At 37.9% G+C, this 26,367-nt stretch overlaps 1 protein-coding gene across 5 annotated transcripts in view; it reads right to left on the bottom strand.

Annotated features, from left to right (window-relative positions):
- DMD (dystrophin) overlaps positions 1–26,367 on the bottom strand; it is a 1,940,210-nt gene that overhangs the window by 575,386 nt on the left and 1,338,457 nt on the right. For all 5 annotated transcript variants that reach the window (XM_057717394.1, XM_057717395.1, XM_057717398.1 and 2 more), the window contains one exon: positions 2,275–2,392. In XM_057717394.1, the coding sequence (XP_057573377.1) occupies positions 2,275–2,392 (118 nt within the window). The remainder of the gene's footprint in view (positions 1–2,274; positions 2,393–26,367) is intronic.

The following is a 26,367-nucleotide window of genomic DNA, read 5'->3' as shown; positions in this document are numbered from 1 at the left end:
TCGTTGCTGCACATGGGCTTTCTCTAGTTGCGGTGAGTGGGGGGCCACTCCTCATTGTGGTGCAGAGTTTCCTCATTGCAGTGGCTTCTCTTGTTGCAGAGAACGGGCTCTAGGCACTTGGGCTTCAGTAGTTGCGGCACACGGGCTCAATAGTTGTAGCTCATGGGCTCTAGAGCGCTGGCTCAGTAGTTGTGGCGCACGGGCTTAGCTGCTCCGCGGCATGTGGGATCTTCCTGGAGCAGGGATCGAACCGTGTCCCCTGCATTGGCAGGCAGATTCTTAACCACTGCACCACCTAGGAAGTCTGAGACTGACTAGTTTCTTACCAGATTAATTTCTCTTCTTCCTGGGCTCAACACTGGGCAATATTTTCCAGACTCCCTTGCAGTTAGATGTGGCCATGTGGCAAGTTCCAGCCAACAGATTATGAACAAAGTAATGTGTACGACTTCCAGGCCTAGCTCAAAATAAATTCCAAAGGTCAATACTCGTTCCTCACCTGCCTATTAAACATGTAACACGTTGTGTTGTTCTGGACACAAATATTGGAAGGGGCTTGGTTCCCTGAATGACTTCATTAAGGGCTGCTTGCTTTGGAATACACCAGAACAGAAAGTGAAATTATATTGTGGTAAACTACCAAGATTTGGAAGCTTACCTGTTACAGTGGCTACTGCCACCTAACCAATACATTAGCATATATCCAAATACACTGTTTGATCAACAATAAAGAGTTAAAATTTCAAAATCAAGAGTCGTCTATTTTAATTAATATTCACTATAACTTAAAGAGGAACTGTCTTCAGGAACTGAATCAAACATCCATAATTGCAGACTGAAAAAGTCTTTAGTCCTCATCTTAGTGATTAAGGTCATTAACAAAAACAACAAAACAAGATGGGAAGTGGTAAACATTCTAAAGGGAACACACACTTCTAAGCCAGAAAGAGACATTTGCAAATTCTAAGCTCTGTTCTTTGCTTGTTTTGTAAGCTTGAACAATTTGATTAACCCGTCTCAGAAACTGTTTCCTCATCTATAAAATGGGGATTATGAAATTTAGCTGACAGGATAGTGTAAAGATTTTATAAAGATTTTATACACACACATACAAATACACCTCACAGAACACATACTGCCTGATACCTGGGAGGTACTCAGTAAAATAACAGCTATTATCACTATTTACCTAATAAATGTAAGTATGACTAATAATATTTTCCAAATATTAACCTTTGATTCTGATTACTCTTTCCCCTCCCCCAACATACTGGCAGCCAGACATTCTGCTTCTACTTCCTTAGGGAAGTGTTGACGCAAGAGAATGTATATTATGAAGACACAGACTCTTGGTTTTTATGTTTCAAAAGCCTAGGCCTGGTATAAGACAAAAGCTTTGGAAGGAAAAAAGACGATTAAACGAAGGTTTTCCCTACTTCTGCACTAGAAAAGATTCCTCTGAATGTGGGAAGGGAAACAAGGGGTCACTGCAGGCAAAGTAAGAAAATTTAATATCTTTTGCTATGTATCCCTGGAGGGCGAGGAGGTGGAAGGGAGGAAACCCGGGGAGATCCAAGAGAATCTAACAGCAGAGGTACCTGGGCCTTATTTCTGAGGAGAGCCTCTGAGGAAAACAGGAGGGAGAGCACTTTCCCTTACTCTTCCCTCCATCCTTCTTCCTGACCCTATGCACAGTCACTCTGAATCATCTCCTGTAAAGGAGAGTATGTGCAACGTCTAGGCAGATGGGGCTTAAATAGCCTCTAAGTTCCCACCCACCCCAGTGTGGCATGGGAATGGCACAATGATCCCTGATATCACGCAGTGAGGGCATCCAAGCAGCAGAGAGACGTCTAGATGTGAAAGTGCCACTGCAGACAGGAAACAAAGATGGCCCAGGAAGCAACTGCCTGCTTGAACCAACAACCAAGGATATGAGGGAGAGAAGGGCACCTCCGTGGATGCCAGCCCAGATAAATGACAACAGAGGAGCAAATGTTCCGTCACACCCTTACTCACCACACCCTCCCACTCCATGCTTTGCACCTATGTAAGTCTGGATTAATGAAAATTTTATTTTCTCTATTCCAGGGACTTACATTCAGTTATTGAAAGATAACATTATGGACTGAAAATCTTAGTTACAACAGTTTTAATATACAACTGTTTAGACCATTTCTATAAATGTGATGGAGGTTTATGAACTTAAGTCATTATAGAAACTTTTCATACATCTTTCCTTAAGTTTCACATGCCTGTTAAGAAAAGACTTACTTCGATCGGTAATGACTGTCCTAGCCTCTTGATTGCTGGTCTTGTTTTTCAAATTCTGGGCAGCAGTAATGAGTTCTTCCAACTGGGGGCGCCGCTGATCCAAATCCTGCAGTGTTGCCTGAAGGAACAAATGTAACAATCTTGAGGTTCTCCAGCATTGTGCATTCCTTTCATGGAACACAAAGTGAAGTGTAATTTTCAAACCAACCAAAGCACTTTTAGAAATAAAAAAAAGATGTTACTATATATAAATCTCTAATATGTAAGGCTTTACAGAGAACAATTTAATAAGAAATGTCATTTTTAGATACCAAAAATATTTCAAGTGAAAATCTTCATTATGGATTTGCTTTACTATCTAAGAGTTTAGATGGTGTCATTTCAGAGTGCCTGGGTTTACTTAAACCAATATATGAGTGCCACGAGTCAGAAATGTAATTTTGAATTATGACAATGTATTTAAGAGAAAGACAGCTATTTATACTTGTAACCTCATTCTGTGCAGTGTCAAAATTAAGGTGTATATTTCAGAAACAGAAAAAGCAAAGAAGTGATTTAGGAGAGCTTATTTAACTTCTTTGTACCTGAAATTCCTCACCTATAAAATGAGAAGGTGATGTAGGTGAGCTAAATTAGTCTTTTCCCAAAATCGATTCCAGTAAGAATCACCTGATTCCTTTGCCTCACTTCAGAGTGAATGAATTAGACAGAAGGAGGAAGGCTGGAGATGTGCATTTTTAACAAATTCTCTACTTAATTCTTATGATCAGGCAAGTTTGGAAAGCATCGGACTAGAAGTGAGTATTTGTATTCTGTATTACAACTGACTTTAATACTGCTTTAATAAAAGTACCAAAGAGAACGAAGCCAACAAATATATATATGCTGGGCTGCACTCCGCAGGCTTACAAGGCCTGTGCTTGCCCAGCTTCAGGACCGAAGAAAGAGCCTGGAGTCAGCAACACAGACATCAATGGTTTAACGGATGGGGAAGCTTACATGCCTGGAGTGACACCTCAGTGTGTGTACCGGATGATGGGCAGGACGTGGCGGTAATCTTCACTCCCGCGGTGGGGGGGTGGGGAGATGGTCAATTCGCCAATGGAATTGACATCAGGTGGGCTCATTAGCTACCAGGGAAACCAGTAGAGGGGCATGCCCCTCACTGCCCCTTTGAAAAGAACACTCACTAGCTGGGGCCTGGGGCAAGTATGTAGGAAGGTCAGTCATGTGGGTAGAGTATCGGGGAAGCAGGCACTGGCCCAGCAGGGGATGTACAGAGAGCAAGAGAACAGCCATCTTGAGTATCCTGACCATACGATATATATTTAATTATAGGTAGTGATGTCCTCCTTCCCTCAAGTGTCCATCTATTGCCTCTGTCATCTAGTCTCTCTACATTAAGGGCCAAAATCCCAGGGATATCTACAAAGAAGGATGGGAAAAGTAAGGTATCTCCCTTGTTCGTATACTAAAAGTGAACACATTTTACTGGTTATTAGTTTAAAACCATTATGGTGACAGATGTTTTCAACGTGTTTTCTCAGTTTTAGTCTCCTAATAAGCACACTAATAACTAAGCCAGAGGTCTTCATGGTTTTAAATCTTACGCTCTTTCTACTACCAAATGAGGCCAATGAAAGTAAAGAGGTGAAATGTGGTAGACGGTAATGTTTATGAAAATTAGTTATCTACTATGCCCTTTGACTGGTGTTGATATTCTAAAGACTTCTGTATTTAGAAAGGCCAAATTTTGATCATTTTGTACTGTTTCTTTCGTGAAGAGTTAGGGAGATAGGCCTTGTGATTTGAGCTCAACTGCTTTTAGTAGTATTAAAATAAGGGGAAGAATTTATCCAAACATCATACATCTATTCTGAGTGTTTTCCCCTCCCTGTATTGAAAAATTGGAGGGGTTAACTTTTAACAAATTTTCCACACTTGTAAGCTGTGATTGCTCAGAAGAAAAATCCAATTTTCAGGTTTCTAACTTTTATGGTTTCTTTACACAAAAGTGTGTTTGAAATATGGAACAAATTGCCAAAGACAGCTATTGAAGTAAGTGGCATAAGTCAGTTGGAGAGGACTGAACAAATTCTAAAGTAGGAACCATATAGTAGCAGACAGATTTTACGAAATAAGATGTCTTCCAGGGTTAGAATGTTATACTCTGGTCATCTGTGACACAGCAAGCTGAAAGCTACTTTGGAATTCCTGACTCTTGAATGTTTAATACATTCAACAATAGATTTTTAAAAAACAGATTTACTCAGAAACCATAAAGTCAAATCTTCCCCTCTAAATACACACAGCTAGCAAAGTACACAAGCTCATTCATTTACTCACTCATTTTTTCATTTTATAAATATCAAGTGCTAGGCACTGTTTTAGGTGTTATGGATATAGTAGTGAATGAGTACATTAGGTATGTTTTATGCAATTTACATAAAAATTTGTGGGTTTTGATACTTGGAAATTTTTATATAGCACAAATTATCTTTATCGCCATTTTTTTCTTTCATTTAATATTAATCGACCCTTAAACAACCAGGCCATTCTTTGCTTCTAAATTCTGGCTACATAACCCAATGATGGCTATACTTTTCCCCTTCTTTTAGGATTGCAAAGTTCGTTTAAGAAGTCTGTGGTAGAAGTAACTTGATCAACTTTAATCTGAACCTTACCAGGCTCTAAATTAAACGTGACCACAATGAACAGCTTTTACTGCTGAAATTAGCAAGCATGTCAATTTAGACTTAAAACAAGCCATTTTCCTCTCTAATGAACGAAATAGGTCTCAGGGTATTGTGAAACCTGTTCTCTAGCTGGGTGATTCTCTAATTCTGCTGACAGACACATGCTTTGTAAGCACCTGAGAAGATTATTAATGACATCTTTTGAAGCAGCCTCCTTAAAAACCTAAGGAGATTCACAACTGCAATAAAACTTTGCCTTTCTAAAAGAGTTCAAAACAAAATTGTAACTTTATCCCACTTCTTGGTCAACACACACAAACGTCCATTTCAAAACAGAAACTGTACAATAATAATTATGTGTGTGTGTATATATATATATGGAATTTATGAGATGCTAATAAACTAATTAAACAGTGGTTTCTCAGTAGAACAGAATGGGAATTTTCTTCAATTTTCTTTCCAGAAATAAAGGGAAGGATCTGAATACAGCACTCATGTAATATTTTTTAAGATACTATACAGTGACTGAAAGACCTTTTTGCTAAAAAAAACAAGACACATTCAGGCAATGAGAGGAACAAAGATTTTTTTCTTTTCATTTGGTTTCCTTTTGAGTGTACTCTATTTGCTATTACCATTTCTTTAATTTTATAATCCCATAACTTCTCAAATACAATGACCTGCATCTCTATTCCACTGAGCCACCCACAGATGGGAGAACACCGTAGATCTAATCATTACTCAACTTACCCACTTCCAAAATATCTATCTACAAAATTCTGTTCTCTGCCCCCAATCTGGTGCTCATACCAGATGCTACTCTCTCAAAAACACTGTTTCTACTCTAATCTTTATCCTCATATGACCTCCAGTTGTCTTCTATTGTTCAATTTCTTTATTCTAGGTTCAGTGGTCTGTATTTGTCATACTAAACTAGTAGAATGCTAATTGTGCTTATTTTTCTGATATGAGCCCAGAAACTTATAACTTAAGTGAACAAAACTAAAACTATTACATGCTTAACAGTACCGAAGCATGATAATTGAGCACGTCTACGTGGATCTATCATTCTGGAAGAAACAAACACAAGGGACGAAAGGAATCAGTACTATTTCTAAGGAGTCATAAGCTAGCTACGGGCTTTACTAAAAACAGCTTACCCCTTGGAGATGAGAATTCATCATGGGTTCCACTAGCTGAGTAAAGATGGAAAAAAAAAAGAAATCTTCCAATACAAAGTGAATCAGAAGTCATTAATCCTACTAAGTCTCCCCAGGATTGAGGGAAGTGGTTATAAATAGCAATCCTACGAAAAAGGGAGTTAAACAATGGAGCCATGCATACTAGAAGTAGGTCATTTTAGGCGCTTAGAAAGAATTACACGTTGTAATGGTATTTGTTAAAATGAAATACTACCTAAATAATACTCAAACCGAAAACTCTATATGTGTAGTTGAATGTTTTGTATTTACATGTCTAAGCAAAAACCTCAACCAGAAGAAACTTCTTATATTTTTAGCATTTTTCTACAAAAACCAACAGTCTTCACATAGCTAAATTTAGAACAAAGGCCCATGGTGATTTTCACTTGTTGCCATTTTCAGGAAATAAACATGAATTCAACTTACATGTAATGTAAAAATGGAGACCTTATGCTCTTTTATTTACAATTTAAAAAATTAACATTAAAGATTGACAAGGTGAGAGAGTTTACAGAACTACTTTATGTACGGAAGAGAACAAGCATTTAAGTCAGGCAGGTCCTAAATTGTAGCCTTTCTAGTAACTGAAAGAGATTTACCTGTGAAGATGCCTCTCCAAATAGATTGGCCAAATCCAAAGTTGTCTTTATTGTCCTCCACTTCCTCACTTCTCATTTACATTTTAAACTGGCTTGGATATTTTCCTGCTGGGCATAACTTTTCTACTTCTCTGAATGTTCTACCAGCATCTCAGTTGGTAACTTCTTCACAAGCACCTTCTAATTGTGGTTATCCTTTGTCCTTCATTCACTCAGGAAATACTTTTTAAAAAAGCATGTTACTTTTATATAATTTAAAACTTACAGAAAATTTGCAAGAATGGTCAAAGAACTCACACGTACCCTTCACACAGATTCACTAATTGTTAATATTTTGCCACATTTTATCATTTATCATTCTATTGTTACATATACACATATCTGTGTATGTAATATTATATATATTCTTTTCTGAACCATCAGAGAATAATCTGCAGATAGCACGTCCTTTACTCTTAGATACTTCAGTGTTTTTTTTTTAAAAACAATTGCATTCTCTTACACAACCTCAGCTCAATTTCTAGTTCAGAAAATTTAACATGGCTTTAGTACTATAATCTAATCTACATTCTTTATTCATAGTATAAAAATTACTCCTTTAATTGCCTTTCATTTAGTGGTCCAGCCTCATGCATTGCATTTAGTTGTCCTATCTCTTTAGACACCTTTAATCTGAAATAGTTCTTTGCCTTTCTTTGAGCTTCATATCATTGACTGTTTTGAAGAATACAGGCCAGGTATTTTGTGGAATGTACTTCAATTTGGGTTTCAGCAAATATTTTTAAGTGTTTATATTATGTAAGTCATTGAGCTAGTCATAGGGGATATAGCAGTGAAGGAGGAAAAATGAATATTCTCAAATGAAAAATGAACTAGTAGTGAGGACAGGTAGTAAATAAGCAATTATAATAAACTGAGATGAGTATTATGATAGAGGAAGCACTGGCAGTTATCAAAGGACACAGCAGAGATATCTACCCAAACTTAGGATGTCCAGGAGAGTTCTGAAAGAAGTAGAGCTCACCTGGTCCTCAGGTCTTCCTAATTTAAATTACACATTTTTGTGTGTGTCTAAGCCCCATTTCTTAAAAGTATTTTTTTTTCAGCTTTATTTGGGTAGACTTGACAAGCAAAAATTGTATATAAAAGTATACAACTTGTTTTGATATATGTATACATTGTGAAATGATCACTACAATCAAACTAGTTAACATATCCATCATCTCACATAGTTACCTTCTGTGTGTGTGTGTGTGTGTGTGTGTGTGTGTGAGATAATGACACTTAAGATCTCAGAGGAAACTCTCCCATTTACCATTGCAACAAAAAGAATAAAATACCTAGGAATAAACTTGCCTAAGGAGGCAAAAGACCTGTATGCAGAAAACTATAAGATACTGATGAAAGAAATCAAAGATGATACAAACAGATAGAGAGACATACCATGTTCTTGGATTGGAAGAACCAACATTGTGAAAATGACTATACTACCCAAAGCAATTTACAGATTCAATGCAATCCCGATCAAATTACCAATGGCTTTTTTCACAGAACTAGAACAAGAAATCTTACGATTTGTATGGAAATGCAAAAGACCCCGAATAGCCAAAGCAATCTTGAGAAGGAAAGATGGAGTTGGTGGAATTAGGCTTCCTGACTTCTAACTATACTACAAGTCCACAGTGATCAAGACAGTATGACACTGGCACAAAAACAGAAAGGAAGATCAATGAAACAGAATAGAGAACTCAGAGGTAAACCCAAGCACATATGGGCACCTTATCTTTGACAAAGCAGGCAAGAATATACAATGGAAAAAAGACAGCCTCTTCAATAAGTGGTGCTAGGAAAATTGGACAGCCACATGGAAAAGAATGAAATTAGAACACTGCCTAACACCATACACAAAAAGAAACTCAACATGGATTAAAGACCTAAATGCAAGACCAGACACTATAAAACTCCTAGAGGAAAACACAGGCAGAACACTATGACATCCATCAAAGCAAGATCCTTTTGGACCCACCTCCTAGAATCATGGAAATAAAATCAAGAATAAACAAATGGGGGCTTCCTAGGTGGTTCAGTGGTTAAGAATCCACCTGCCAATGCAGGGGACACGGGATCGATCCCTGCTCCTGGAAGATACCACATGCCGCGGAGCAACTAAGCCCGTGTGCCAAAACTATTGAGCCTGTGCTTTAGAGCCTGTGAGCCACAACTATTGAGCCCATGTGCCACAACTACTGAAGCCCACACGCCTAGAGCCCGTGCTCCACAACAAGAGAAGCCACGGCAATGAGAAGCCCGCGCACCACAATGAAGAGTAGCCCCCACTCACTACAACTAAAAGAAAGCCCGCGCACAGCAAAAAAGATCCAACACGGCCAAGAAAATAAATAAATAAATAAATAAATAAAAGCTAATGTTTATAAAAAAAAAAAAAAGAACAAATGGGACCTCATGAAACTTAAAAGCTTTTGCACAGTGAAAGAAACCATAAACAAGACAAGAAGGCAACCCTCAGAATGGGAGAAAATTCTTGCCAACGAAGCAACGGACAAAGGATTAATCTCCAAAATATACAAGCAGCTCATGCAGCTTAATACCAAAAAAGCAAATAACCCAATCCACACATGGGCGGAAGACCTACCTAGACATTTCTCCAAAGAAGACACACAGATGGCCAACAAACACATGAAATGATGCTCAACATCACTAGTCATTAGAGAAATGCAAGTCAAAGCCACAAGGAGGGATCACCTCACAGCAGTCAGAATGGCCATCATCACAAAATCTAGAAACAATAAATGTTGGAGAGGGTGTGGAGAAAAGGGAACTCTCCTGCACTGTTGGTGGGACTGTAAGTTGGTACAGCCACTATGGAAAACAGTTTGGAGGTTCCTTAAAAAACAAAAAATAGAACTACCATATGATCCAGTAATCCCACTCCTGGGCATATACCCAGAGAAAACCATAACCCAAAAAGAAACATGTACCATAATGTTCACTGCAGCACTATTTACAATAGCCAGGACGTGGAAGCAACCTAAATGCCCATCAACAGATGAATGGATAAAGAAGATGTGGCACATATATACAATGGAATATTACTCAGCCATAAAAAGGGATGAGATGGAGCTATATGTAATGAGGTGGATAGACCTACAGTCTGTCATACAGAGTGAAGTAAGCCAGAAAGAGAAAAACAAATACTGTATGCTAACTCATATATACGGAATCTAAAAAAAAAAAGAAATGGTACTGATGAACCCAGTGACAGGGCAAGAATAAGGATGCAGATGCAGAGAATGGGCTGGAGGACACAGGGTCGGGGCAGGGGTGGGGGGGCGAAGGGGAAGCTGGGACCAAGTGAGAGAGTAGCACAGACATGTTTACACTACCAACTGCAAAATAGATAGCTAGTGGGAAGTTGCTGTATAACAAAGGGAGATCAACTCGATGATGGGTGATGCCTTAGAGGGCCAGGACAGGCAGGGTGGGAGGGAGTCGTGGGAGAGAGGGGATATGGGGATATATGCATAAATACAGCTGATTCACTTTGGTGTACCTCAAAAGCTGGTACAAGAGTGTAAAGCAATTATATTCCAATAAAGAGCTTAAAAAAAAATCTCTCTTAGCAAATTTCAAGTATACATTATTAGTAACTATAGTTACCATGCTTTACATTAGATGTCTAGAGCTTATTCATCTTATAACTGGAAGTTTGTAGCCTATGACCAACATCATCCCAATTCCCTTACCCCGCAGCCCTTGATGACCATCATTCTACTGTTTCTCAGAGTTCAACTGTTTTTAGATTCCACATATAAATAAGTTTACAGTATTTGCATTGTTGTGTCTGGCTTATTTCACTTAGTATAAAGCCTTCCAAGTTCATCTATGGTATCAAAAATAGCAGGATTTCCCCCTTCTTAAGGCTTAATACTATCAAATGTATATATCCCTCACCACAGTTTCTTTATCCATTTATCCACTGATGGACATTTAATTTGTTTACATACCTTGGCTATTGTAAATAATGCTGTAGTGAACATGGAAGTGCAGATCTCTCTTTGGGATCCTGACTCCATTTCCTTTAGATATAAACCCAGCAGTGAGACTGCTGGATCATATGGTATTTCTATTTTTAATCTTTTGAGGAACTTCCTTACTGACAGTGTACAAGGGTTCCCTTTTCTCCGTACCCGCACCAACAGTTGTAATCTCTTGTCTTTTTGATAATAGCCATTCTAACAAGTGTGAGGTAACTTTCACTGTGATTTTGATTTGCATCCCTGATGATGAGGGATGTTGAACACCTTCCCATAGATCTGCTGGCCATTTGGATGTCCTCTTTGGAAAAATGTTTATTCAGGTCCTCTGCCCAATTTTAAATTTGATTATTATTTTTATTTGATTATTATTATTTGATTATTTATTATTATTATGCTGAGTTGTATGAGTTCCTTATACATTTTGGATCTTAATCCCTTATCAGATACATGGTTTGCAAATACTTTCTCTCATTCCATAGGTTGCCTTCTCATTCTGCTGATTTTTTCCTTCCCTGTGCATAAGCATTTTTAGTTTGATGCAATCCCACTAATCTAGTTTTGCTTTTGTTGCCTGTGATTTTGGCATCATATCCAAAAAATAGTTGCCCAGGCTGATGTCAAGAAACTTTCTTCCTGTTTTCTTCTGGTAGTTTTATGCTTTCAAGGCTATGGCTGCTAATACCCACTGTGGTAGCCACGAGAACATTCAATCCTTTTATGACTGATGCCTAAATGACTGAGGACTAGCTGCTGCATTTGAAAATCCATTACTACACTGGAGAGAAGAAGCCAAGCCTCCCACAGACAGCTCCCCACCAATGACTGAATGTGATGGAGATACTAAAGTGGAGCCTTTCTCGGGAGACCTGGGGCTCCTCTGGGTGACTGCAGCTCAATGTCTCCCCAACAGCTTTGCTGAATCTTCCTCAGACTGCACACTGGGGTACCTCTAACCAATTTTCTCTCCCTTTTTCCTTAATTTTGGGTCAGACTTGCATTTTGGTCTAATGGCTATCCCACCTTCCCTGGCTTCCTATTTCCTTTCACATAGATATTTTCTCTAATAAAATCATTACCTGTTTAATCCTGTCTTGGGACATTTAAACTCAGGCTCCAACTAATACACCCACTTTTGCCCTTCTAGTCCCTAAACCTCTCAACTCTTCAGATCCACATAATATGATGACTCCATGATATTACCACCTGGATGTATAGTTCATGATTTTTGGACATTATTAACTCTTAAGATTCAATTCAAGTGAATCAGCATTTTAAAATTAGCTCTATTAAAAACAACTGCTACTGTTTTTTTAAAGGGCATGACCATTATTTTCAATGAGCATAGAATTTAACTGAAGGAAAAGAAGATTATATGTGTTACACGGTGATGGTTCCATTCTACACCTGCACCTCAAGAACGCTAGGATATCAAAGCAAGACACCAGGAATCCTGAAAGACATGATGAAAGGAACTTCACGGCAAATTTTCTGACTATGGAAGATAGCAAAGCTAAGACAAAAAAAAAAAAAAGTCCAGTCTTTCTGAGTCAGAATTGCTCTGAGTAGGCAGAGACCTCAAGCAGGGCTGGCTTCATGGGCATGCAACTTCAAAGTGGTTGCACTGGGCTCTGCAAATAGAAGGGCCCCTTACTTGGTTTGTGCTGCTGTTGCCATCTTGAAATTCTTTATTATTTTTTTAACAATGGTCCTGCATTTTCATTTGTCATTGGGGCTCACAAATTATGTAGCAGATCCTGACCTCAACCCTGAAGTTAGCACAGAATAAAAGTTGTGTATCTTGTCTGAAGCACTAGTTAATTAGTGATGGTGAAGAACACATTTAAATGCAAATTATGTCAATCAAATGCCTCTTGCTTAGTTCCTGAGAACTTGCTCTAAATTTCTGTAAGGAGCAATCATGAAACTAAAAAATACATATTTGGGGAAAAAATCTCTTTTGGTCAGGAAAAGCAGAACAGGACAGCTGGCAATTGTCTGAGATGGGACCCTTTCACTACCAATGGCTATAGGAGAAGCAAAGTCTTTGTGACTGTAGGAGAAGTAAAGCAGGGGACCTATCCAAAAAGTGGTGAACCATGTGAGAAAAGAATTTGGGATCAAAAGGGGAACCTGTGATTCTGGCAACAATAATGGCTACTGGGATCTCAAATTCCATTTCTAGTTTTAGCTAAGTATTAGTTTTACCCAAGGCTAGGGTGGCTTTGGGAAATACATGGGAAACAACTAATAATCCCACAGTTACTAACCTGCAAGTGCCAAGCACCCAGCTAATACACATAGAAAAATAAAACTTGGCGTCTTTTCTCAAGGAACTCATAATCTAGCAAAAACTAAAGACTCATAAAGAACTAATACAGTGGGAAATAATATTAACAACAACAACAATACTTTGTGATTGAGCACTTACTATGCACCAGAAGAATCTATCACAGATTAGTGGTTATGGGAATGGACTCTGGAATAAGGCTGCCTGGGTGTGAATCCTGGCTTCCATTTACTTGGTTTATTATTTTCAGCAAGTTACTTAACTACTCTCTTCTTTATTTCTACCACTAAAATGAAAATAAGAGTATCTACCTCTTTAATTGTGTTAGGAGAATTAATTGGGTTAATGCTTGGAACATTTCTTGTTGCATAATAAGAACAATCAAAGTTCTAAAGAAAAAATTAATTTAATCTTCATAATAGTCTAAGAGGTAGGTACTATTATTATCCTTAGTTTACAGATAAGGAAAATGAAAGTAAAAGAAGCAATTTGTCCAGGATCACAGGTTAATAAGTGGTAGAAGTTCGAATACAGGCAATTTGGCCCCAGAGTCCACACAGTTAAAAGCTATGATATTAGGATATAGTTACAAAGTACCTATGCTATAGTATAATGTAGTATAGCTATCATATAGTATGATACAATTATTATACAGGTGTGATTAAATGGGACAGGAGCATGAAACAGGATCACCCAAGGAGAAATTAACTATTTAACTAACTACTGAATCAGTCAGATTCCTGCAACAAACAAATGGCTCATGTACACTACTATATATAAAATAAACTAATAAGGACCTACTGTATAGCACAGGGAACTCTTCTCAATACTCTGTAATGGACTATATGGGAAAAGAATTTGAAAAAAGAGTGGAGATATGTATATGTATAACTGATTCACTTTGCTGTACACCTAAAACTAACACAACATTGTAAATCAACTATATTTCAATAAAAATTAAAAAAAAAACTCGGACGGGAAGCCTGGCCTCCTCAAGGCCTGAAAGGCTAAGTAGAGGGTACCTTCAATAGAATCTGAGAAGTAGCTGCAGGGAGAGGACCTCAACAGGAGCTGTGGCTGTCAGTAAAGGAACCCAGTCATCCCCTGACTCACTCTCCTGTCACCCTCTGCTTCAATGGTGCCTCTTATTAGGAGGACGAAAGCAATGGGTCAGCAAGCCCACTGCTGCTGTCCATGTTATTCAGCCTCCCAGGGCAGAATAGGAAGTTAGAAAGTGGATCTCAGAAACTGTTAAGCAAAGGTACCAAAGTGAATGGTAAAGATAAAAACAACCACTAAAAGGAATCAGTGAGGGGAGTAAACCATACATGAGAATTGTCAGGAAACACTTATAGAAGAGATGGCGCTGCACTTGAACCTTGGAAGATGTGGCTAAGTCATGGGGTGGGGGGCATGATTAGGGAACGGAAAGCAGGAGCCAAGGCATGGAAATGAAACAAAGCCTCAACTGGGCTGATTCACTGGAAATGAATGCCTAGGATTCATTGGAAATAATGGGAGATAAGCTTATACAGGCATAGTAGAAGTAGTTTAGGGCTGGCTTTCTAAAAATCAGTTTGGATTTTATCATGAGGAATTGGGAAACAATGAAGACTAGAAAAATGAAGCTATGGGAGCCAAGATTTTTGTAATCCTTTGGACACTTTATTCTTTCTGCCTAGTTCTTAGTCCTCTCCTGGAAATATAGTCAACAGAAAACCATAAATAAAAGTGTTGACTGACCAACTGACTGGACACAATAAAGAGAAACAGTGATACAAGAAACATAATTACAAGATAAATTCCACACTGGAAGGGTGTGGTTATTACTAGAACACACTTCCTTGTTTCAGCGAGTGTTTATTAGTGTTGTAAATATTACTGATCATTTGGCTCACTTTAAAAACAACAAAAAAGTGGTAGATACCTAAGAAATGTGCCTCAGCCTCCCAAATTGGATGTCTTTCTTATAATGGTATAATACAAACTAATGTACTATTAGTATGTTATCTTCTAAAATAAATCTTTCCTTTGGTTGACAAGGAGATTATGGTGATCATTTCCAAGTGATTCTGTCACAGAAAACTTAAAGGATTGATTTACTTGTCATTTCATAAAACCCTTAACATGCAAAAAATGAAAACTCCTTTCAGTTATACAAGCCAGTAAGTAAATAATGTGGTCTAAATTGGGGATCTTGAAATATAATTTCAAAGGCAAGAAGAAAGAAGAATTTCAGGCTACAATTTGTTGATAATGATTTGCAAATACAGCTCTAAGCTGATAGAAAGGGTGCTGATATTTTTAGCTTTTCAGCATTAGATCTATTAGTTATTCTCCATTGTTCACATGTCTTGAAACTCTATTGTTCTATAAATTTAGCATATGGACAAAGGATAACTGGGGCAGTTTTAAGACCAGTTTTTGTCACATGTATCACATCTGCAGGCTTTTGATATTTCGACCCAATAAAGTAAGTGATATATATTTTTTTACCCCTCCATGTATTTTAGAAGAAAGGAAAAACTGAAATCATTTTACAATATACCTATTTTGCGATTACTCTTGCTCAAACTTTTGATTATTCATTTCTTGTTCTAGCTTGAAAAATACCATTTTGGAATCATTTTAACTTCAGCTGGTCAGGATAAATTTTCTTTTATCTAATCAGAGTGCCCTATACAGCAAACTGAATTATAAGTGAACCAAATTAATAAAATGGAGGACAAATTACATAACATGAATAGTGAAATGTAACTGAGGGCATTATTTCTAATATTTTGCCTTGTACAGAACCTCCTGATTTTGCATCCAAAAGATGTTGTCCAAAGGCTGTGTAAATCCCAGATAAAGGAGGCTATAGCTGACAGATAATTGAAATATTTATTGACAGTATTCTATGCACAATAGTAGGGCATGTATCTTGTGGGTGACGGAGGATGGCATAAAAGAGCATCCCCAGTGAATTCAATGAACTTGCAATGAACTTGCAATGCAGTTAGGGAGACGACCTTCAGGCCTACCCATGCGTACTCACACATGCAGTTAGCCAATAACAGAAGATAATATGTAAATGACAAATCTAATAGTCTGCAGACTGCAGACTCTATGCTAACGAGATTCTGAAGAATGGGATTTTAATATGAGCGTGTTCAGGGAAACTACCTCAGAGGACCAGGAACCTGGACTATATAACTTGGAGGATGAACAGGATCAATAACGACCTAGTGATGAGAGAGAGGGGATTCCAGGACAAGAATTGAGCTCAAACCAATGCACGGAGGTCTGAATACACAAGGGTGCTTGGGCAAAAGTGGGGGGGGGGTAGCTGTGTAGTGAGCAGAGAATTATGATGACTGATCAAGCTGGGAAGGGAAGCTGGGCCTCTGAATACCAGATGAGTGAGTAAGGACATTATGTTGAAGGCAATGGGGAATCTCTGGAGGTCTTAGAACAGGGGAATGCCAAAACAAAAGTTGCATTTTAGAAATATTAACCTTGCACCATTGCATCCAAAGTCCTTTTGAAGAGAAGACTGAAAAAAACTCAACTGCAGCAATCTAAGAAAAACCTCATCTATCTCCTCTTTGACTAAACCTCCCGTCATGAAAACATGCAAAACATTTCTAATTTAGCCTCAGGCATCCTTTTATTCCAAGAGAAAATAACTCCATTGCATACAAGTAAAATAAATTCAACCTCACTCTTGTAAAGAACTATCCCAGAGAATTATTAAACGGATTTTCTATCTCATTTGTAACATTATATTAAATAGCTTGGGGGTAGAGAGGGACTGTAGTTTCAGTTTAGAAACAAGTAAACACTCAGAAGATTTTGTTAAATTCTTAAATTCTTGCTCCAAAGAATAAACAGAGACTTTCAGAATATGAGAATTGGGATTTCTCCAGAAATATAACTTCAAAGATTACTATCAGTGGTAATAAGAATTACCAATATAATATTAAGATGTCACATTTCGTGAACCTTACTTTTCAGTGTCCTTTTTTCAGTCTGTTACTGCATTAGACGTATGATACTTTCTTTGGGAAATGAGTCTTCAGACAATACTTTCCTTTCTAGGAAAGGAGACTGTTATTTAACAAGTACTGTACTAATCCCCTCAAAAATAAAAAGTCAAAGCAAACAAAACGTTGTGCTAAAAATTCTTCAGCCTCTTCATTTCTTCAAAACATTTTAGAGATGCCACTTATTTAAGTACTGATACAAGAACCTTGGTTTTTACTGCCAGCTGTAGCCACCAATAAACTGAGGCAGAGCAAGAGATGTCACTGTTCTGTGACACTACCTGCACATGGCAAATGAAGTGGAGAAATGAGCAATTATCTAGAGGTGATTAAATTCATTTACACAGTCAATTGGTGTAATTCAAGCATCCAAATGCTTTTTTCCTATCTTCAAATGGTAGATGTTAAGACTTGAATTATCAAAATAATTGGCACAGCTGTTCAATTCATGTTGCATATATAGGGAGAGAATCAGGCTCAGTTTATTTGTCTGTAAAATGAGGATAATTACATTTATATTAACCAATCTTGGGGAGATTAAAGCAATAAATATATTTATAAGAATTCAAATACCTTAGGTACAAATTAGTCAAATATGGCTAGTCCAGGTTTCTTTATAGGAAGAGTAATTGGGAAATATGTAATGTAGAATATATTTAATCCACCGGGTTTCAACCTTCTGACTTCACTATGTTTTGAGTGTTATGAAGTAAAGACAACACATGAATAGTGAACAATGATGTGTTTGCGTTAAGGAATGCTATCTTAACGGTTTAGAAACCTCTTTGAGTTTTATAAGCCAGTGTAAAATGTGTGTGTTTGTGTGTGGGGGGGGGCGCACTTGTGTGTACTCACACAGGAGAGGCAAGATCCAAATAGAGAAGAGAGGTATGTACAAATCTATATCATACTTTCGCATCAAAATGGTGTGAAGTGTACAATGTGGACATACATATAAGGAATAAAAACTTAACAATTGGGTCTCACGCTTCAAAATAGACACCATACTTTGCATATTCTCAGAGACCAACAGTAATCTATTTCTTCTCAGAAATTATATGACTGGGGAAGAGAAAAATCTGTCTTTGATTGGGTACTATGTGTTTAAGTCGTGGCTTACCTGTAAATCATTTATGAAGATCATTTCTTGGTAGGTGAGTAGGGTTGCTATTCTGGAGTGTTCATACACTTGCAGCGAAGTGTTGCTGGGGGCTAGGAGGTGTTAGACATTGATCAGGAGCTTAAGAGGTGAGCTATTTATTTTTGCCGGTGTAAGAGGAAAATTTCTATAATAAAACAATGATTCTGCTTCTCTGTCAAAAAATACCATTTCATGACATAAAAGCTCTCTTCAGTAAACAAAGAACAGACTGTTATTGGGGGATATAAAAATTACAATAGAATGTATTTCCCTGTAGGAGCACAACAGCCTTTAACTCCATTGGAACTGGTATTGTGATAGCTTTTAAAGGAGGGGACATATTCTATGGGGAGAGGCTCAGATATCCTTTTCAAGTCCCTAGACTGTACTGCTTCTCATCCTATAAAAATGGGTCTGCATTAGCACACTGTGCCAGTCAATCACACACTTGCACAAGCCGAGCTTTGGGGGGAGCTGCTTTTGTGGCATAGTTTCAAGCAAACACATGGCTCAAATGAAGCCGATTCCAAGGAATATGGAAACTTTACTTCTGTTTGATAGGAAAATGCACACAGCTTCTTAACTGAGAGCTTCTAGAACTGCTCCAAGGGCAAGCGCAATCAATTCTTAAATGGTTTTGGCAAAGCTGCACACCTAACCAAGCTGTTTACATTGCAGGCACGAGTTAAGTTTAATTCTCTGTTTTATTGAGGTGGTTGCTTGTTATTAACACTCATTTCAATAAATTTTAAGTAATTTAAAAAGCAGCCGTAATCCCTGGAGAAAGGCTGCAGGAAGAATTCTCTAACTATTCACTGTTCTCTGTTTCATTCATATGAGGGGCGCCAAACTGCTTACCCTTTGCTGCCTCTGACACTTTAGTGGCATGAGACGAGGCAGAGACAAAAACCGATAATAAGCAAATCAGTGCTGCTAGCTGGTTCCAACTGCTAATACCTCAATCTCAATCCTCTCGCCCTCCCTCTCCTCCTCCCTATCTCTCTCTGTTATATTAATGATCTACCTTACTTTTAGGGGAAGTTTTCTCTAAGAGAGTGGCCAGAGCAGGTGGTAATGAGGTCAGTACTTCAATTAAAACTTCACAAAGCAAGGTAGGCTAAAGGCAAAAGCTAATTCCAAGCTTTTGGTTCACAAAAGTGACTCTATTATACACAAGCAATGACAAAAGTAACGCCTACTACATGAGTTACTAGGCAGGAGTCAAGAGCATTAAATATTTGTACAATGGGCAGCATGAGTGGAAGGTTAAAAAATAAGAAAGGGAATCTGAGAGATGCAACTGATTGAGCAATTTTGGTTTAATAAATACCCACCTTATAATCTTACTGGTAATTATCTGCTCCTTATCTTGATCTGCTGACAGACAGTATTCACTAAAAATATCTGCTAAAACTTGTCACTCCATCCCTCAAAAAGTTCACTGCCTTACAATTCAAACTCCTACAGCATAACAATTACAACACAATAGCTAGATATTGTGTTTCCTATGGGTCATTGTCCCAAGCGCTTTACATATATTAATTGACAGCAACCATCTGAGCTAGGTACTTTTACTCTCTTTTCTAGACAAGGAAAATGAGGCACACATAACTTATTACATAACTTATGCAAGGTCACAAAACTAACAGGTAGTGGAGGCAGAATAAAATGGTTTAGATCCTTCTTTTGCAATGTTTTCTTCCATTACGTTTTAGCTACAGCTTCTTAAGTAGCTACAATGTAGCAGAAGCTGGGCTAGATGTTTTACAAACATCATTTTTTAATCCTCACAACAACTTTACCTAGCTGGATATTATGTCCATTTTTACACATGGGGAACAGGCTCAGAGAAGATTAATAATTTCCCCCAAAGACAGCCAGCCAGTTAGGATTAGAAAAGCATTTGTATGGGGTCTGCCTAACTCCTAAGCCTAGCTCTGCCCACACACCCAGAAGGCCTCCCTATAAGCTACTCTGCTTCCTCTTCTCAAACTTATGCTTCACTTTCCTGGGACCTCCCTGGTGGTCCAGTAGTTAAGATTTCGTGCTCCCAATGCAGGGGGCCCGGTTCATCCCTGGTCAGGGAACTAGGTCCCACATGCCACAACTAAGACCCGGCACAGCCAAATAAATAAAAAACAAACAAAAAACCCCAAAACTTATTCTTCACTTTCCTCCTCCTGTGACTGTGCTTCCCACACCATGGAATTCATCAATGCTTCACTACAGTTGAGTTTCTAAAACAGAGTGCAATGGGTTAAATAAATCCAGAAAAAAAAAATCAGGAGGGAAGACTACACAATTGGTTACTCATTTTGTTTTCAACTTCGTTTCCAAGTGGACACTTTTTCCTTGTTGTCTGCTTTATTGTCTTTATTCCACATAGTTGCATTCAAATTTGTCATTTTCAAAATATTGGAAATACATATTCCTATGGTTAAAATGGAGGGACCATGACATTTTCTCTATATCCTATTTTTACTCCTTATATATAAGAAAAATAAACTCCAAAAAGAAACCTCAATCAAAATTCTGCAAAATTGGTTATTATTAAATGTTCATGGCTGTATTTGCTTCCTATGGCTGTTCTAATAAATTATCATAAACTCAGTGCCTTAAAACAACCTAAATTTACTATTTTACAGTTCTGGAGGTCCGACGTTTGAAAATGGGTCTCAGGGGCTAAAATCAACATGTCAGAAGAGCTTGTATTCATTCTGGAGACTTTAGGAGAGAACTCACTTCTTTGGCCAGATTTTAGAAGCTGCCTGCATTCCTTGGCTTGTGGCCCCAACTTCCGTCTTCTCATTTCTCTCCCTGACACTGCTTGTGTTACCACATTGCCTTCTCTCTTATAAGGACCTTTCTGATTACACTGGGCACATCAGGATAACCTATAAAGATCTCCCTATCTTAAAATCCTTAACTTAACCCCACTGCAAAGTCCCTTACACCATCTAAGGTAACATATTTACATGTTCTAGAGGTTAGGACATGAACATCTTTGGGAGCCATTATTCAGCCTACCATGATGGTTGTGCAGTCACTTAGCATTCAACTGCTTGTCACAATATGGCATACTTCTTTGGGCTGCTTCAGTACTGTGTGAGAGTTAGTGACAAGGGTTCCAAAATTCCACAGTCTAGAAAGCACAGGAGGCAAAAAAAGCAGTGAGAATCCTGCTCTGCCTGGCCAGCCTGCTTTAATCAGTCATCCAGAGGCAGAACAGGCGCATTACCTTCACTCTGCTACCAAAAGTCCATTTGACTGTCCCTATTAAGAAGTGGAAGCTGGAGCTCACATAAGTGTTACATTAAAAAAAAAAAATTAGTGAACTGTGACTCCCTGAGGAAATCAGGGTGTTGCTGTTTTGTGACAAGCCACTCTTCAGGAGTAAATCCTGGAAGAATTCCAGAATAAAGTCCTTATCTTTGGGGAGTGACAGTTGGCAGGAAAAGAAAGGGCACTGCCTTCTGGGATACAAAAACAGCAGCTTCCCTTAGCTCAGTGTCGCTCATTCAGCTTTATTCTTTCCCTTCACACCTACTCATAAACATTCAGCCTTCTTCCCAGCTGTCTTCCTCCCCTTTTTCATTTTTAAACCTCTTCTACTTTTTGACTTCTTTTCTCTGTAACAACTACTACCAGAAATCTGAAAGTTTTTTTTTTTATTGTCACCATGGCGAGAACAATTTTCTCATCAAGGAAAGGAGGTGGTGCAGAGGGAGAGGGAAGAACCACATATGAAAATTGAGAGTTAGCCTCTGTGTCTTTTCAACAATATCCAATTAAATCTTTTCACTCCCATACACAAAACAACAGGAACACAGTGGGTGGCCAATTTAGCCCAAGGATGTGAATGAATCAGTAGGCTCTGTGATAATGTGCTGGGGAGGGGGAGGGAGGTAGGGAGGCAGACCCTCAATGCTCAAATGGGGAACTAATGAACAATGATAACTGATAGATAATTACTATGCAGTTGTTTGAATAGATGCTGCTATCATTTTCAGGTAAATGACCTTCAGAATGGTGGCAGATGATTTTCTCCAGGATGATGAAATAGAAATATGTAGACACACAAAGCAAGTAGAAGGAAGAGACTTGTGAAATATTTCTCAATGATACGTTAAAAAAAAATGAGTGCTCTAGGGACAGAGAGAAGAGCAATTATCAATGCTCCCTGTTTTCTTTTCTCCACTCTTCTCTTTAAAAGGTGAAAACAAAGTGGAAGATAACTCAAATATAGAATCATCAGGTGGTTAAACATCAGTGAGATTTTATTTAAGTCTAGAATTTTATACCTCAAACTAGAAAAAAATCTGTTGCTGATTTACAGAGAAGCCAATATTAAGAAATATGTGAAATAATATTAATGCTTCTATTTTAATTTTCATGAGATGAATGATACATGTTTTATTCTTTCTGATCATTCTGAGCAAAACCAAATTATGAAATTTTTTGAAATGATGTTTTTCAAATTACAACAGATAAATTATCATATCTTTAGTAGAAGAATCCTGCATAAATCTTGTACATAAATATTATGCCTAAAGGCTTGCATCAACAAGAGTAATCAAAAGAAATAACTGCAAAATCGTAAAAGCATAAATTTAAAATGGTGGTGGTGATGACACTAAGAGCAAGAATTTGGAGTTGAAGTAGCATGTTGATCAAATTTTCCTATGTTCCTCTCCCCCTTTCCTATTACCCACTCTAGCTTTTAAAAACGTGATGAAACTTTTAATAGGACATAGTGATGTGATATTTCAGATATACAAAAAGGTATAGAGAATATAAGGTTACAATTGAAGTCTATGACATGGCTGTACCTGTCCACACACACTCACCTGGGCAGTGTACACCACTGACTCGGTTAAATTTTTAATGTAAAATTTTATACTGGATAGATGTTTATTCTTAAAAGAGCAATGTTACTAGAAATTAATTTTGACAGATAGTTTAGGATTATAACTTTTGTCTACCTTGAAAGGAATCATGAAGTTGGGAGGAGAATATCAAATAAGGATACCATTCCAGAGCCCTGACCCAAATACAAAGCATGAGGCAGCTCCAACTGAGGAGTCTACCTACAATCTTGTGAATCCAGAGAAAATTCACTATCAGCAGGCATGATTACAATAAATAATTCTCTTATTGATAAAGCAGAAAATACAGATAGACAGGAAGAGAGAAAGAAAGAGAGGAAAGAAGGAAACAGAAGGAAGGAAGGAAATGAAGGAAAGTAGGAAGGAAGGAAGAGATGGAGGGAGGATTGGAGGGAGGGAGGTTGAGGGGGAGAGAGAGAACTCTGACTTATGGGATATTTGCTAATCCATTTTCTGTTAGCATTTTCTGCTTCCCACTTCACAACAGTCCCAGAAAAAAAATAAAAAGAATATATGACTCCAAATTACAGACTATTAAATACACAGACAAAACCTAAGATGATTTGCATGAAAAGAAAACAATAAGCTCTTTTCACAGCACAAACTGAGGGTTTCTTTAAGCAAAGTTGTAGGTAAAAGCTACATATCTTTTCAAGCTCTCGGTTATTGCCGTATCTGTAAATCCCATGCCCCATTACCCCTATAAAAGCCAGGGAGATGTTCTCACATAATAGCATTTCATTCGTGATTGGACTGACACCAAATGGTTTTGTCTTCTTAATATATACAAAGAATTTTTGATTTGGGGGCTGTGTGTTTTGTTTTGTAGTTGGACCATTAAAAGTGATGAAATTTCTCATGTAGTTAGGACATAAACAAAGATGAAAGAAATGTCTCACTTAAAATATTTATAAACAAGGATAAAATCCTGGCAAATATATCTGTTGACCGAGAGTTGGCTTCTTTACCAGATATATTCTTAAGTCTAAATACCCTAAATCAAGAAAAACCTACATATGTATGTTTCAACTGCCTATGATGATGACTATAAGGAAGACAAATTGGATAAGAAATCTGACCTTGCAGATTATGAATCAGTGGAGACTTGATGTGATGCATGTTAAAACATCTGCGGTAAAATAAAAAAAAAAACGCAAAAGCCATTTTTCATTAACAAAAAATTATGAATTATGTTATGAAGTCTGTAATTTACTTGAACATACTTCAGCATTGAGATTATATATGTGATAGTATACATGTGCTACCAGTCAGTTGCCTCAATCAGAAATTTATACGGGGGGCGGGGGTCAGACTTTAACCAGAAAGGCCAGATTCCTCCAAAAGGTGCTACAAGCGTTTAAGCTATTTTTAATCACAGTCAGGAAAACTGCTAGCACTAATTGATGAGTTTAGTAAAGTAGCAGGATACAAAATGAATGCGCAGAAATCTCTTGCATTCCTATACACTAACAACGGAAGAGCAGAAAGAGAAATTAAGGAAACTCTCCCATTCACCACTGCAACCAAAAGAATAAAATACCTAGGCATAAACCTGCCTAAGGAGGCAAAAGATCTGTATGCAGAAAACTTTAAGACATTGATGAAAGAAATCAAAGACGACACAAACAGATGGAGGGACATACCATGTTCCTGGATTGGAAGAATCAACATCGTGAAAATGTCTGTACTACCCAAAGCAATTTACAGATTCAATGCAATCCCGATCAAATTACCAATGGCATTTTTCACAGAACTAGAGCAAGAAATCTTACGATTTGTATGGAAACGCAAAAGACCCCGAATAGCCAAAGCAATCTTGAGAAGGAAAAATGGAGTTGGTGGAATCAGGCTTCCTGACTTCAAACTATACTACAAGGCCATAGTGATCAAGACAGTATGGTACTGGCACAAAAATAGAAAGGAAGATCAATGGAATAGAATAGAGAACTCAGAAATAAGCCCAAACACATATGGGCACCTTATCTTTGACAAAGGAGGCACGAATATACAATGGAAAAAAGACAGCCTCTTCAATACGTGGTGCTGGGAAAATTGGACAGCAACATGTCAAAGAATGAAATTAGAACACTTCCTAAGACCATACACAAAAATAAACTCAAAATGGATTAAAGACCTACATGTAAGGCCAGACACTATCAAACTCCTAGAGGAAAACATAGGCAGAACACTCTATGACATCCATCAAAGCAAGATCCTTTTGGACCCACCTCCTAGAATCATGGAAATAAAATCAAGAATAAACAAATGGGACCTCATGAAATTTAAAAGCTTTTGCACAGCGAAAGAAACCATAAACAAGAGAAGAAGGCAACCCTCAGAATGGGAAAAAATAGTTGCCTATGAAACAACGGACAAAGGTTTAACCTCCAAAATATACAAGCAGCTCATGCAGCTAAATACCAAAAAACCAAGTAACCCAATCCACAAATGCGTGGAAGATCTAAATAGACATTTCTCCAAAGAAGACATACAGATGGCCAACAAACACATGAAAAGATGCTCAACATCACTCATCATCAGAGAAATGCAAGTCAAAGCCACAATGAGGTATCACCTCACACCAATCAGAATGGCCATCATCACAAAATCTGGAAACCACAAATGTTGGAGAGGGTGTGGAGAAAAGGGAACTCTCTTGCACTGTTGGTAGGCATGTAAGTTGGTACAGCCACTATGGAAAACTATTTGGAGGTTCCTTAAAAAACTACACATAGAACTACCATATGATCCAGTAATCCTACTCCTGGGCATATACCCAAAGAAAACCATAATCCCAAAAGAAACTTGTACCATCATGTTTATTGCAGCACTATTTACAATAGTCAGGACATGGAAGCAACCTAAATGCCCATCAACAAATGAATGGATAAAGAAGATGTGGCATATATATACAATGGAATATTACTCAGCTATAAAAAGGGATGAGATGGAGCTATACGTAATGAGGTGGATAGACCTAGAGTCTGTCATACAGAGTGAAGTAAATCAGAAAGAGAAAGACAAATATTGTATGCTAACTCACATATACGGAATCTAAAAATGGTACTGATGAACTCAGTGACAAGAATAAGGACGCAGATGCAGAGAATGGACTGGAGAACTCGAGGTTTGGGAGGGGGTGGGGGGTGAAGGGGAAGCTGAGATGAAGCGAGAGAGTAGCACAGACATATATATACTA

The sequence above is a fragment of the Hippopotamus amphibius genome, chromosome X, assembly GCF_030028045.1.
Source record: "Hippopotamus amphibius kiboko isolate mHipAmp2 chromosome X, mHipAmp2.hap2, whole genome shotgun sequence".
In the NCBI taxonomy this organism is placed as follows: Eukaryota; Metazoa; Chordata; class Mammalia; order Artiodactyla; family Hippopotamidae; genus Hippopotamus; species Hippopotamus amphibius.
The sequence above is the reverse complement of the archived record's forward strand: the minus strand, read 5'-3'. Positions and strand labels throughout refer to the sequence as shown.